We start from the raw sequence: 13,326 nt of genomic DNA, 5'->3' as shown, positions 1-13,326 counted from the left end.
CTGCTAAACCCAGGGTTGAGAGTTCAATCCTTGAGGGGGACATTTGGGGATTTAGTTGGGGATTGGTCCTGCTTTGAGCAGGGGGTTGGACTAGATGACCTCCTGAGGTCCCTTTCAACCTTAACAATCTATGATGGTATCTCCCCGCATACAATCCAGATCCTGATGGTGCAGAGCTGCTGCTCTACAACAAAGGACACCATGTGAAATGTTTGATTATAATTATTTTTATTGTGTTTGTTCTACTTCTGCTAAATCTAGAGATCCACTTTCCCCCTGAGAAGAATCTCCCGGGATGATTCCACAGCCCTTAATCAGTGGAAGATGTGCGACTGAAGCCCATGCACTGTGCTAGAAATCTCCACTTCAGTGATTTGCCCAAGATTGCAAGGAACTCAGTAAGAGAACTGTGAGCAAAACCCAGGACTCTTGACTTCCAGTCCTGGGCCCAAACAACTAGGCTGCTTTTGTATATGTGGGCTGGGGGAGACAACTCAGAAAAAAATAATTAAAATCCATCCCCCCCCCCCCCCCCCCCGCACACACACACACACCGGACAGCTTCCTTACCTGCATCGCAGACTTTACATCTCATGCACTCTGTTAGGCCATTGGGATGCTCTGTATATGTGTCGTCCACACAGGGCATGCATGTTGTGCTGACATTTTGTGTACAATGTTTGAACACCCTGCTCCCTAAAGCAAACAAAACAATTAGCTCCTGTGTAAACCAAGCTAATATATTTAATGCATTAATACAGAGATTGCAAAGGCGGGTAATTATGCATAACAAATGCACACGCTATGTGTGTGGATTTTACATGTTGCACACACTACCATGAGAAATAAAAGGTAAACGTCTCAGAACTAGACTGCCAGAACTGAAATCCTCTATTTGTGCACAACACAGATACAGCACAGACAGAAACAATCTCATAACTCACACCCCTCCCTTATCAGTAGGATCCCTAGTACAGTCGTGCTTAGACTCTGTGTAACGGACACGGGACCTTTGACAGATCCATATGTCCCCACTGTGCCCAGTCAGATTCATGGCCCTTTAAAAGATGCAGGTCTGAGTACTGTAGTTCCTCCTAGGGGGATGGAGAATCCTCAGGTGAAGCCAGTGACTGGAGGGATCACATGACCAGAAAGCGCCAGGGGACTAAGGAAGCCAGGTGACTGCCTGTGGCCAGTCCTATCGGACTATAAGAAGTAGATTGAGAGGTGAGGGGCTGGGGCAGTGCTGGTGTCCACAGCAGCTGTCTGGACGGCTGCCTGGGGCAGGGCAGTGGCTGGGGTGGGACGGGCAGAGGTCCCTGTGCAGAGGAAAGATCAGTTGGATCCCGATACAAGGGGACTGTGAGGGGCTGGGGAAGGGCCAGGAAGGGCTGGGGGATCCCGGATGCAGGGCAAAGGGTGAATACAATGAATCCTAATGGGAACAAGCAAACAGTCAGTACTGGAGTGACAGAAGCCGAGTGCAAAAGCCGGAGGGTAAAGTAGGGTTGTAGTCAAGCTCTCCGAGAGGAGGCCAGACAATTGGACTCTCTAGGGAAGGGTCATGATTTTTAAAGAAGCAATCATATATACCTACCAGCAGTGCACATAGGACAGCATTCGCCATTTATTTCATATTCGCCTGCGTAGCACTGTAGAGCTTCCGAATGAGGTAGTTGTGTTATCAAGAAAATGACAAAAATCTTTAGGGAAGAAGAGAAGTTTCTGAGTCACATCATGCAGGCTCAAAAGCAGACGGAGAGCAGCTGGTAGCACTGTGACACTGACTAGCCTCCCCAAGCCCGCAAGCACATTCAATGGAGATCATAATGATGAACAAGATGATAATGATGTTGACTAGAAATGTTACCAGCGCTATTACTTTTCCATGATACTTATACAAGTTTATTATCATATTTTGTTTTACCCTTTAGGGTATTGCTGTGATGCTTTGAGGTCACAAAGAAATCCAATTTTATTGCTTGAAATAATACACAGAGTCATTCAAGTAACAGAAACAAATGCAAATTTCAAAGTGATCATTTTAACGTGTTGATGGTGTCACTGTTTATCCCCATATCTGTGGTAACAGCACCACTTGACAGCTCCACATCATACCTCATCTTAAAGTAGACATACAAAACTTTCAAATGATGTGTGATGTGTATTTGTATAGAGAGACTGCATTAAGATGACCAAATTGGTGGTGTCTGCTGTTAGCCTATCAGCCCCCTACATCGCCATTTCCTCACTACCACTCTCCACATTCTGGGTCAAACTCTGCTCTCGTTTAAACCTGGAATAATTCTACTGACATTAGTCTGGCTAGAATCCAGCCTTTACAGCCTTGGGACATGATCCTCCATCCCTGACTCATGGGAGTGCTCAGCTCAGTGTGGGTCTAATCATGTGCATCACAGTGATGGGGCTGGATTCATAGACTGTGGCCTTTGACAATTCAGCTAAAGCCGCTTTCTGTTATGATTTTTCTAACTCCAGAAGCATGGGGGATACCCTGTTAGCCACTTGGAAATCATTTTCCTTTTTTTCCCCAGTATATTCTCTTTTCTTTTTACCCATGGTGTGTTTCGCTCACTACTTGGAATTCAATTGAACTTAGCGCCAGTTTCAGTTTACACTGTGACACCCAAAATGGAAGGACTGAAATATGATTGGCCATGGAAAGCCCCAAACTGAGACCCAGCAGCACAGCTTCCGAGTGGGCCAAGCGTTATTCCCTGGGCTGGCCTGTCCCGCACGTCCATACAACAGTGGACACCCTGGGAGGAAACGGCAGATACAAAACAACAAACTATGGGGCTAGAGTAGCAGCAGATTCAGTACAACGCACCACAACGAGCTACTGTCCATTTAGAATCCTCAAACATTTCCCCATTCAAAGGGCAACTTTGGGGATAGGATTGTTTGTTTGTTGTTAAATCAGTCCGTTAAAAAAAACTTCTGCCAATCTACATAATGAAAAGTCAATCCACTTAGACCCCCCAAGCGCCAGGCTGAGTATCACTGATGAGAACAAACCAAAATCTCCCCGCGGTATTTTTTTCTTACTAAATTAAGAAGGAAAAGTTTTATTTTCAATATTCATTTGTGTTGTTCTTTGCTGTCTCCACCAGATGGAGCCCAACAGCTTCTAAAATGCAGAGAGATTTTCTCGAACAAGAAGTAAACAACCCCAAATCCCCGCGGGGGAAGGGCGGGTAGTTCGCGTTAGTAAAAAGGATCAATGTAAAAAATTCAGCTTCCTGGGATCTTCTTAGTCACAGAAGATTCCCACAATCCCTCCCCCATCCTCACCCATGCACCCCCAAACCTCCCCCAGTCTCTCTGCTGGGCAGGGCCGATCTGTTGGCTCCATTTTATTTCAGGAGCTTTGGGGATCCACTCACCCGGAGCATGGACCTGAGACCAGCCCGCAGAGCCTGTCTGTGTCTGCCCCCGCTGGGCATTGAGTCTCCGCCCGCTACAGCGCAGCGCGGCCGCCCGGTCCCGATCAGTGACAAGCTGCGGGACTTAGCGAGCCTGGTGCCACCGCCCTGTCCTGCGGTGTCCGCCCCATGGATCCCCCGCGCCCTTCTCCGGGAGCTCCCGGCCCGCTAGCAGGGCACAAGCCCAAAGTCCTGCTCCGGCTCAGGCTCTAATCCAGGCCCGACGGCCCCGCAGCAACAACCAAGTCACCAGCCCAGCTCGAGACAAAGTGAAAGTGAATGATGCAAGCAGGCGGGACTTTCCCAATAGGCTGCTCTTTAGGGTTATATTGTTAGAGGGCGAGAGACACTTAAAGTAAACCCACCAAGGGCGCCAATTAGGGGGGCAGGGGAGAGCAGCCCCCCGAGTTTCATACAGGAGGTCTGGGAGCTCCCCAGTGGAGCTCTTAACTACAGCCCAGCATTAGTGTCTGTTGTGCAGAGGAGAGGTGACCCGGGACAGGGAGCCTGTATTTTGTTTACAAGCAGAGGTGGGTGATTAAGATCAGAAATTGCTGGTGATTAAATGAAGAGGCTGGAAGTTTAGCTGTAAAAGAGGAATCCCTCCGTGGAGGGGGGAGAGGTTTTGTCAGAGAGAACAGGGGATTTGGGGAAAATACAGCAAAGCACTGAGCCAAGGTTACATTCAGAAAAGGGGGCGATTTGGGGGCTTAGGTGAAAAGTAGGGGTCAGACCCAGAGCAGGGTTAGCAGTGTATAGAGAAACAACAAGGCGTCCGCTGGCACCTTAAAGACTAACAAGATTTGTTAGTCTTTAAGGTGCCAGCGGATGCCTTGTTGTTTTTGTGGATACAGACTAACATGGCTACCCCGATACTTGAGTGTATAGAGAAGTTCCCACTCTACCTATCCTAGTTATGTGGCCCCATCACTGTAGTATCTGAGGCTGCTCCTCACAGCCTCTAACCTATTTCTCCTCCCAGCCCCTCGGCAAGGTAGAGCAATGCTGTTATCCCCATTGTACAGGTGGGGAACTGAGGCACACACAGACTAAAGGTCAGATTTTCAAAGGTATTTAGGCACCTCGTGAGATTTTCAAATGCACTTAGAAGGTTTGGTGCTTTGTAAACCCCATTAGATGCCTAGCTGTAACTTTGGGTTCCTAAAAACCTTTACAATTCTGTCCTTAAAGCACTGGCCTGGGGTCAGAGAGGAAGTGCCTGGGGGGAGTAGAACCCAGTTCTTTCAGGGCTAGCTCCCTATCCAGCCACTCTAATAGGAGCAAAACCAAGGCAGCCAGTTCTCTGAGACTCCAGCAAATGGTCCCAGATGGATGTCATGGTTGACAGCATGAAAAGCAGCACACAGGTTAGGAAGGATGGAGAATGAGAGTAGCTCACTTAACTCCCAAGGGGTGGCAGGTTCTGCCCCATGCTGCGTTGTAGAGCAATGGCTGCTGTGCAATTTTACATTTTAACTGAAAACCATTTTGTTCAGTCATTTTTTGTCCAGAATTTGAGAAAAGGAAGGAATGAGGAAGGGCTGTATGAGTATCAAATGTCTTTATGCCACAAATTCTTAGGATTTCAACTGTATTCAGGCCAATTCCAGGACAAAGAACAGAAACTGCATCCACAGAGTCCATAAAGTCGATGATTATTGTCATGATTTGCATTATTCACTAGATAATTATCTTCATATAAAAACATACCTGCTTGTCTCCAGCAAAGACACAGCCTGGTACCCCAACAATGGGCTGGCTACTCTGCCTAGCAACAAGTCTCATCTAGCCAATCGAAAAAAATCACATTCTGTTCAACCTCCTCTGCCAATTACAGCGACAGAGAAAGAGTGGTTTGTCAACCTGGCAAGACAGTCACCCAATCACAAAAATACAGCAATAGGAAATATCAGGCAGGGCCCACCCACATGGCTATCCTGCCTAGCAACTCCTCACAAAGTGGCTAAGGCCCAGTTAAAAAAACAACAACACGGATTTAGCCCATCAGGAAGGGAAGTCAGGTGATTGACAGACCAATATTAACCCCTTGTGGAGGGCAGGTTTCATGCCTTTTCCCTGACTCTGGGATGAGTTGCAGACCCAGAGACTCAGTGGATGAGTCAGAGGGCCTCAGGCCCTGGGAAGGGGCTTAGTCTTCCCCCAACTCTATAGAAAACAAGCGTCTCTTCCCTACCTTTAAGACTCCTCATAATGCAGCTTTTCCCTATTTAGTCTGCTCCTGTATCTTGCTGCATCACCCCCAGCATCTCCTGGCCTCCCACAATGGCAGCCTCCATCACCCATTCATCGGTCTCTCCCACAAGCACCTTGGCTCTTTCTTCCGCGGCTCACTTATGCCTGGTTCATCGCTCCAGACTAATCGAAAAGGCCACAGCACTCTCCTTCAAATCCCTCCACAAGACCCACTTCTACCATGCCACAGAATAATAATCATGCTGCTTTTCTCTCTTGTAATGCCTCTCATCCAAGCACTGCAGTGCTTAAACAACATATTAATGAATGAATCTTCGCAACCCGTTATCCCCACTGACAGGAAAGTTGCTCTGGGGGGAATATGACTTCACTATCTTCTTCTTTCATACGCATCACACATCGATACCTAGATTGTCCAGCCCTCTGACTGCTGCTTTATCAAGGGTAGCAAGATGGTGCAGTCCACTCTCCAATCATCACTGTAAAAACAGTTTAGCTTTATTTCCAACCATACTTCTTACCTGGGATTTTATCTTACACATAGAGAAGGTTCAAAGCAAATCTGATTAACAAGAAACAATAAATGTGCAGATTTAATGTATTATGATATTGAACAAATATTTACAGCAAGACAAGATTTCTGTCCCCACCCTCTCTTGTCCTGTTATAAAACTAAAGCTATGTATAAAAACCACTTTGACTATGTGGTGATCTGGTCCAATATAGTCAAAAGAGCAACTGGTCCAATAGAGATTCCTGGATACCAGGAAGTGTTTCTGGCTGCAAAGCCCAGCGTGATAGGTGATTGTAATGAATAACTGGACGTTTAAGTGTAGTTACTGAATGAAACCAAGGCTATGTCTACACTTGAGTTTCATCGGTGATAGGGAACCGGTGAAAGAAAAGCACTGGTTTCTGTACTCAGTTACTTCCACAGGGTCAGAGAGTGTTTACATTTGCAGCATTTCATCACCCATGAGAGCAGCGCACTGAGGGCAGCTATCCCACTATAGGGCTTCTGGGAAGGGGAGGGTGAGCGCAGGGTCCCAGCGGCGGATCATTTACTCTGTGGAGCCACCATGGTCACTTGGCCAGATGAGCACTTGCAAACAAAACAGGAAGGGGAGTTTCAAAGTTCCTGCAGCTTTACAGGGGAGAGGCGGACGTCTGTTTACCTGGCCTCACAGCAGCAGAGCTGCTGGCCAGAGTGATCGCCCTAGGCACTGTGGGATATCCTCTGGAGGCTAAAAGGAAGAACGTGTCTCCACTTGCACATCACCACAAAAGGATCAGCGATAAGAACTGTACGCTTCTCGTCGAGGTGAGTTTCTGTTTCTTGTGAAACTTCTGTCATTGGCAAATGTAGACGCTCCCACGGTTTTTGTGCAAAACAGGGACTTTTTTCGCTTTAAATGGCAAGTGGAGACATCCCCCAAGAACCCAGAGTCTGCAGACATTACACCTAACAATGTGTCCATGAGGAAGGCTTCAGCATGACAGGACTTAGCCAGAGAAACTCAAGTTACATTGATGATGATGGCTGAAATTCAATGAAGAGCGATTTTCAGAAGCCTCCAATCCAATCACATGTGCAGGGCTGACAATGGCTTTCTTTCTTCCCCCACTGCTCTTGCCTTTGTTTGTTCCTAAGGAGAAATGATATCTGTCCCATTCTCTGTAGACTGGATCAAAGTTCTCTCAACCTGTCCTTTTGACTCATCCTTTAAGATATGACAAAATCAAACAAAGACATTATGAACATACAGTTACTAACAATCAAATGGCTGGTACATTTACCTATCACCTGCTAGAGTGTCATTCCCCACTTACAACAAAAGTGTACGTTATACTGTCTGGCATAATTTTTTCCTACAAAAAGTGTCTAGTTTGCTGGACGGATCTTAAGGCTTTGTAACTAACTAATTTCACATCATCTTAAACTGTGTAATGCCATAAAGATATAGATAAAACAGCAACTGTTCTAGAGATGCCCATTTCCAAACCAAATACGCTGAAAGGGAGACAAGGTAAGTAAGGTAATATCTTTTCTTGAACCAACTTTTGTTGATGGAAGAGACAAACTTTCAAGCTTCCCAGAGCTCTCCTTCAGGTCTGGGAAAGATAACCAGGGTGTAACAGCTAAAGGTGGGACAGACTGTTAAGCATAAGAGGTTAACACATGTTGCAAGAAACCATTTAAACAAAGTGGGCAATTAACACCTCTGCAAGTCATAGGACAAAGCAGGGTTAGTAGGTTACAAATGGTTGTAATGACTGGGATAACCGGTGTCTCTGCTGAGTCCATGATTTAGGGCTAGTCTACACTGGCAACGGTAAAGTGCTGCCGTGGCTTATGTGATCGCAGCAGAGCGCTGGGAGAGAGCTCTCTCAGTGCTCTAAAAAAACCACCTCCACAAGGGGCGTAGCTCCCAGTCAGTGAAGACAAGCCCTTAGGGCTTGGCTACACTTGCAGCTGTAGAGCGCTTTGGGTTAAACCAGTCTTCGGAGAGCGCACTACGGAAAGCGCTCCAGTCTGTCCACACTGACAGCTTCAAGCGCACTGGCATGGCCACATTTGCAGCGGCATTGGGAGCAGTGGATTATGGGCAGCTACCCCAGCGTGCAAGTGGCTGCAACATGCTTTTCAAATGAGGGGGGTGGAGTTGAGTGTGTTGTTAGTATGTGGGGGGAGAGAGAGTGGGCTTTTGGAGTGCTGAGAGTGTGTCAGCACGCTGTCTTGTAAATTCAGATCTCCCTAGCCCCCCTGCCTCTCTCTCACTCACTCAGTAAACGTTTGCTTTGCCCCGTTGCAGATAAGCAGCCGCTGTCTGAAACGGAGCTCTGAAAAGGCACTTCCGCATTCCTCAGCCAATTTCACAACAAAGAGAAGAGAGGCCACTTGACTTAAGGGGATGATGGGATGTTTCCGGAGGTCAGTCAGAGCACTGTAATGTAACTCCTCGTTCACACTGGCCCTGGGGCATCTCAGCCAATACGCAACAGCTGTTATCCCTCTCATGGAGGTGGAGTACCAGGAGCGCTCTAGCCAGGGAGTCAGAGCACTCTATGTGCCTTGCCACTGTGGACGGGGAGTAAATTAGAGCGCTCTGGGAGGCTTTATTGCGGTATAAAGTGCCAATGTAGCCAAGCCCTTAGTGTCTAGCAGAGTTATGAATTTAAGGGCAAGTCTACACTTAAAAAGCTGCAGCAGCGGAGCTGAGCTGCTGTAGCGCTTTAGTGAAGACACTACTACGCCGAGGGGAGAGCTTCTCCTGTCAGCGTCGTTAATCCACCTCCGTGAGAAGCGGTAGCTTCACTGGCGGGAGAAGTCCTCCTATCAACGTAGCGCTGTCTACACCAGGGGTTAGGTCTGTGTAACTACATCACTGGAGGGAGGGGATTTTTCATACCTGAGCGACGTCGTTCTACCGATGTACATTTGTAGTGCAGACCTTGCCTACACTCCCAGGCTCGTCTTGTGCAGGTTTCCTTCGAGGACGAGGAATGATAAGTCAGATAGGGAGTGATTGCTTTGTGAAAAGTGTTCACTCATGGGTAACAGGGTGTTTCTGTCTTTTATCGTTTTTCTAGTGTGAGTTTATTTGAGAGTGTAGTGATTGTCTGGTATCATCCCATAGTTGTTGGGGCAGCTGGTGCACTGGCTGAGGTACACCAAAAATCTGTCCTGCCTTGTATTTAGCTGTGGTGCTCCGGTTACCTTTCCCAGACCTGAAGAGGAGCTTTGTGAAGCTCAAAAACTCGTGTCTACCACCAACAGAAGTTAGTCCAGTAAAAGAAATGACCTCACCCACCTTGTCGGTCTCATGTATGTTTAAGCAGTTTGGGAAATAGGCTTTGGGAGATTAAAGGGCCAAAAGACAAAGGAAAAAAGTCCATTTTAACTTCAGATGTTAAAGATTCTTTTACTTTAAAGTGTGCTATCCCTCAGAGCCACTTGTTACAAAGGTTCATTACATTGTTTGGAGAATAGATGTCCATTTAGTGGGGATCCTGACCCTGGGGCACGTTTAACACTGAATTTTGCACTCCTATGGTACCTTCCATTTAGGGATCTCAAAGCACTTTACAAACATCATGGAGCAAATCACAGAGTATGCACGTGTAAGTGTGGGGGGAAGAGTCAAGTCTCATGGTATCCCATGAGGTAGGTATTTTTCCCATTTTACAGATGCAGAAAGTAAGGCATATTTACCCAGATCCTCCAAGATATTTAGGCTCCAAACTTCCATTGAAATCAGGAGTCTAAATACTTTTAAAATCAATGGACATTAAGAGCTTAAATACATTTAAGGATCTGGACCATAATGTTTAAGTGACTTGCTCCAAAGTCACATAGCGAGACACACACAGACACTCTCTCTCTCTCTCTCTCTCTTGGGGCAAGCTGACATAGCCATGGCAGAGACACTCAAGCAAACCCCTGCTCCAGGTGCTTGTGCATAAAAGACTAGACAACTCACCCCTGTCTCCTGTGCAGCTGCAAAGAAAAAGAAACAACCTCATCAGAAAACAGTCTGGTGCATTTTGTATTGACACATTTCTGTATTAATGTCCCAGGGCCAAGTCCTGCCCTTAGACGCATGCACAGCTCTCTTCGATTCAGTGGGGTCATATGGGTGCACATCCACAGAACATGGCCCCACTGGTGGCTCTGCACTACACTTAGACGCATCTTGAGGAATCACCCCACTGGGAGACGAAGGTGGTTAGGTGACAATGCTAACCCAATGTGATTTTGGGCTCTAACAATGCTTTGCATCCATACAGCACCTAATCTCTAAGGATCTCAAAGAGTTTTGCAAACAGCAAGCCACACAACCCTATAAGGGGGGCATTATGCCAAACAGCTACACTATGGCACAGGGAAATTGAGCGATTTGCAAAAATTCACACCTCTGGTCATTGGCAGAGCTGAGAATATTATCCAGGAGTCCTGATTCCCAGTCCCCAGCTAGAACCAGTAAACAACGTTCTCTCTTGGACCTGAGAATGTGTTCTTCTCTTGGTAGATAAATGAAGGGGGAAAACTGAGATGCTTATTTCTGAAGCAGGAACAGGTTATGAGTAGAGCCCAAACTCCCGTTCCATTAACACCACTGCTCCCCCAGCGAATGAAAAGGGAACTTTGTAAGCACATATCAGATACAAGCGGGAAAGATCATCAGGAGAGGAGAACTGGTCCAGGTTGCTCGGAGAACGTGAACAGCTGGTATTTTTAGCCACTGGGGAATCTGGCCTGGGAAAAAGGTCAATTTTGGCCATGAGTTGGGGAGGGAGAGGACCTTCCCGAGCTGGGCAGGGGGCATGTCCACTGCAGCTGGTGCGATAGCACAGCACCCTGGCCTGGGACCAGCCAGTTCACTCCATAAAGTAGGTCAAATTTAGGGCCAGTGGATCTTAAAGGCAACCCTTTAAAGAAGAGAGATTTAGACTCTCACAGGGATTCTCAGTTTCAAGAGGCTGTTCCAGTTACAGGTTGGCATGTTCTGGGGTGAAACAAAGACCAATGTGCCAAATTCAAACTCTGCCAGTCTGACCCCTTTAGAGACCCTCTGACAGGTTTCACAGGTCCCACGCTTTTCTTACTTACGTTTTACCCCACCTTTCGTCTTCTTCTTCCACCAAAAAAAGTACACTGCTCCAGCCACTGCAGGTACAATTAAAACTAAAATTATCAATGCCATCGCTGTGGCAGAAAGGCCTCTTTGTACACAAACTGCATCAGAAGTGGCTGTCCCGGCCTTTAGTTCTCTCATCCCTTCCTCTTTACACCTAAGATGAAGGAAGACGTTATTAAACATGTCAGCGTATCCACAGCCTTCTCACAGTCTCGATACACCCGTCATTCCACCAGGTGGCTTCCTTAATATAGTGAATCAAATATGACAAGACCCCATCCAGATTCTGGGCCTGATCCTGCAGTCTGTGGACAGGCCAAACTCCCACACATTTCAGGGCTGCAGGATTGGGCCCTTTGAGTGGTAGAAGCCTGCACATTGGAAAATGAAGTTATAAGGGCCCAAACTGTTAACAGAACATAGGATTAGACTGAAAAATACAAATACAATAAATTCACTGTACTGACCTCAGAAGTTTTTACCTGCCCACACCTCAGCGTAGGATTCTGTGTTTTTAATGCCAGTGTCACTGAGGTACCCAAGCAGCACAGGAAGTGGTGCTGCCACACTGACTTAGGAAAGCCTCAGACAATCATCCATTGCAGAGCAAACCCTAACTGAGCCGAAGGGCCAGATTCACCCTTGCTCTACAGCCTCTTTGCACTGTTTGTGGGACAGACGGGCTGTGCGGTTGGGCTAGGACCTCACCTGGCGCAGGTGGGCCATGGTGGCGCAGGGGGCAGGCCAGAGATGGATTGGCTGAGGGAGGGGGCAAGGCCAGGGCAGTTCTGCCCCCTATTAGTGGCCCCTAGGGGGCCATGACCACTGGTAGGCCTCAGAACTGACCTAACCTCAGTCAGGGGCTGAACTGGCCTCCAGCTGCCCATGCCAAGGAGGCAGAAAGGTCTTTAGGACTTGGTGGATAATCGAAGGAGGAGCTGGTTTTCAACTCTTAATTCTAACATGTGCCATATGTATTTGTAATCTGTGTTCTGTGAGGGCAAACCCTGCCCGCTCCTGTGTGGCCATGGGTCTCTGGCCATGGAACTTAGGCTGTTACACTGCATGGGTGGCCAGTCCCAGTATGGCCCTGGGCCTAGTTCTACACAGTCTCTCCACCATGTCACTGGGCTCTGTGCAGGGAGGATCTGGCAGAGGGGGCTGCAGTTGGAATCCACCGGCCATCCCATGTCACGGTTATAAACAGCCCCGAGGTGAATCCAGCCCTCACAGAGAGTGCCCAGGGTACGGAAAGGGATTCCTGGGGGAAGGATTTCCCCACCACACAGCTCACAGCCCTACTGATTTAGGGTTATGTTTCCCAGCTGCTGAACTTCAGGGCATCTCTAACCAGGTCTGATATAGCTGCAAAATTCAGGTACAAAGAAATAACAATGAATGAAAGGAGAGAACGCAGCGTGTAAAGCAAGGGAAAAGGCCATGTGTAGTCAGAGTCACCTACCTGGTCCATGGCTGACAGGTGTGTGACATGTTGGTTGCTGAGAAGGTTCCATCAGGGCAAACCTCACATACGTTGTCACTGAATTCTGTGCCTATAAAAGAGGACGACATAACTGGATACCTTCCTGAACATGCGGCCTAAAGAAGCTTTGAGTTCAGAAAGGTCTCCATCCGCATCTCCTCACTGTCACCACCACCACCATGTTGCAGAGCCATCTCGGTTCGTTTAAGAGTTAGCACTTTAAGAATAGATCTGCACTGGCATTGTATTCCTGCCCTGTACTTAAATATTTCAGTACTCATAGAGCACAGGTACATGAGGAAAAATGCACCTCCTGCTGCCCCACATACCTGGGCCATTACAAGGGCCAACATCCCAAAGGAATAGTAAGACTCAAAATAATGGTGCCAAGCTGTGTAATAGCACAAAAGCTGCAACAGAACACAGCAGGGGTGGGGGGCACTCGGGTTTTGGGACTTGGACTTGCAGACCTATGGATATATTAGGTCGACTTACAACCACCGCAGTAAGTGCCCTTGTGGTGCATGTCCACACTCCCCTCCTT

At 47.5% G+C, this 13,326-nt stretch overlaps 1 protein-coding gene and 1 long non-coding RNA gene across 2 annotated transcripts; both read right to left on the bottom strand.

Moving 5' to 3' along the window:
- Nucleotides 1-575: 575 nt before the first annotated feature.
- Nucleotides 576-3,580, bottom strand: LOC113405570. Its single transcript, XR_003369526.2, has 3 exons — nt 3,408-3,580; nt 1,598-1,703; nt 576-696 (listed from the first exon to the last, which is right to left on the bottom strand). It is a non-coding gene; the product is annotated as an uncharacterized LOC113405570 (long non-coding RNA).
- A 2,591-nt stretch (nt 3,581-6,171) lies between these two features.
- Nucleotides 6,172-13,005, bottom strand: LOC113405571 (tumor necrosis factor receptor superfamily member 5-like). The gene is made up of 4 exons (XM_026646785.1): nt 12,762-13,005; nt 11,272-11,453; nt 10,142-10,158; nt 6,172-7,381 (listed from the first exon to the last, which is right to left on the bottom strand). The coding sequence occupies exons 1-4, from the start codon at nt 12,869-12,871 to the stop codon at nt 7,307-7,309; spliced, it is 384 nt and encodes a 127-aa protein (XP_026502570.1). The 5' UTR covers nt 12,872-13,005; the 3' UTR covers nt 6,172-7,306.
- Nucleotides 13,006-13,326: the final 321 nt, after the last annotated feature.

Source organism: Terrapene carolina, unplaced genomic scaffold (genome assembly GCF_002925995.2).
Source record: "Terrapene carolina triunguis isolate 2854851 unplaced genomic scaffold, T_m_triunguis-2.0 Scaffold43103, whole genome shotgun sequence".
Taxonomy (NCBI): domain Eukaryota; kingdom Metazoa; phylum Chordata; order Testudines; family Emydidae; genus Terrapene; species Terrapene triunguis.
This window is presented reverse-complemented; position numbering and strand designations above follow the sequence as displayed.

Coding starts and splice junctions, on each gene's coding strand:
- LOC113405571 (XM_026646785.1), bottom strand. CDS start 12,871: ATGTCGTCCTCTTTTATAGGCACAGAATTCAGTGACAACGTATGTGAG. Junction 11,454..12,761: donor ACCTGTCAGCCATGGACCAG/GTAGGTGACTCT, acceptor CCTTCATCTTAG/GTGTAAAGAGGAAGGGATGA.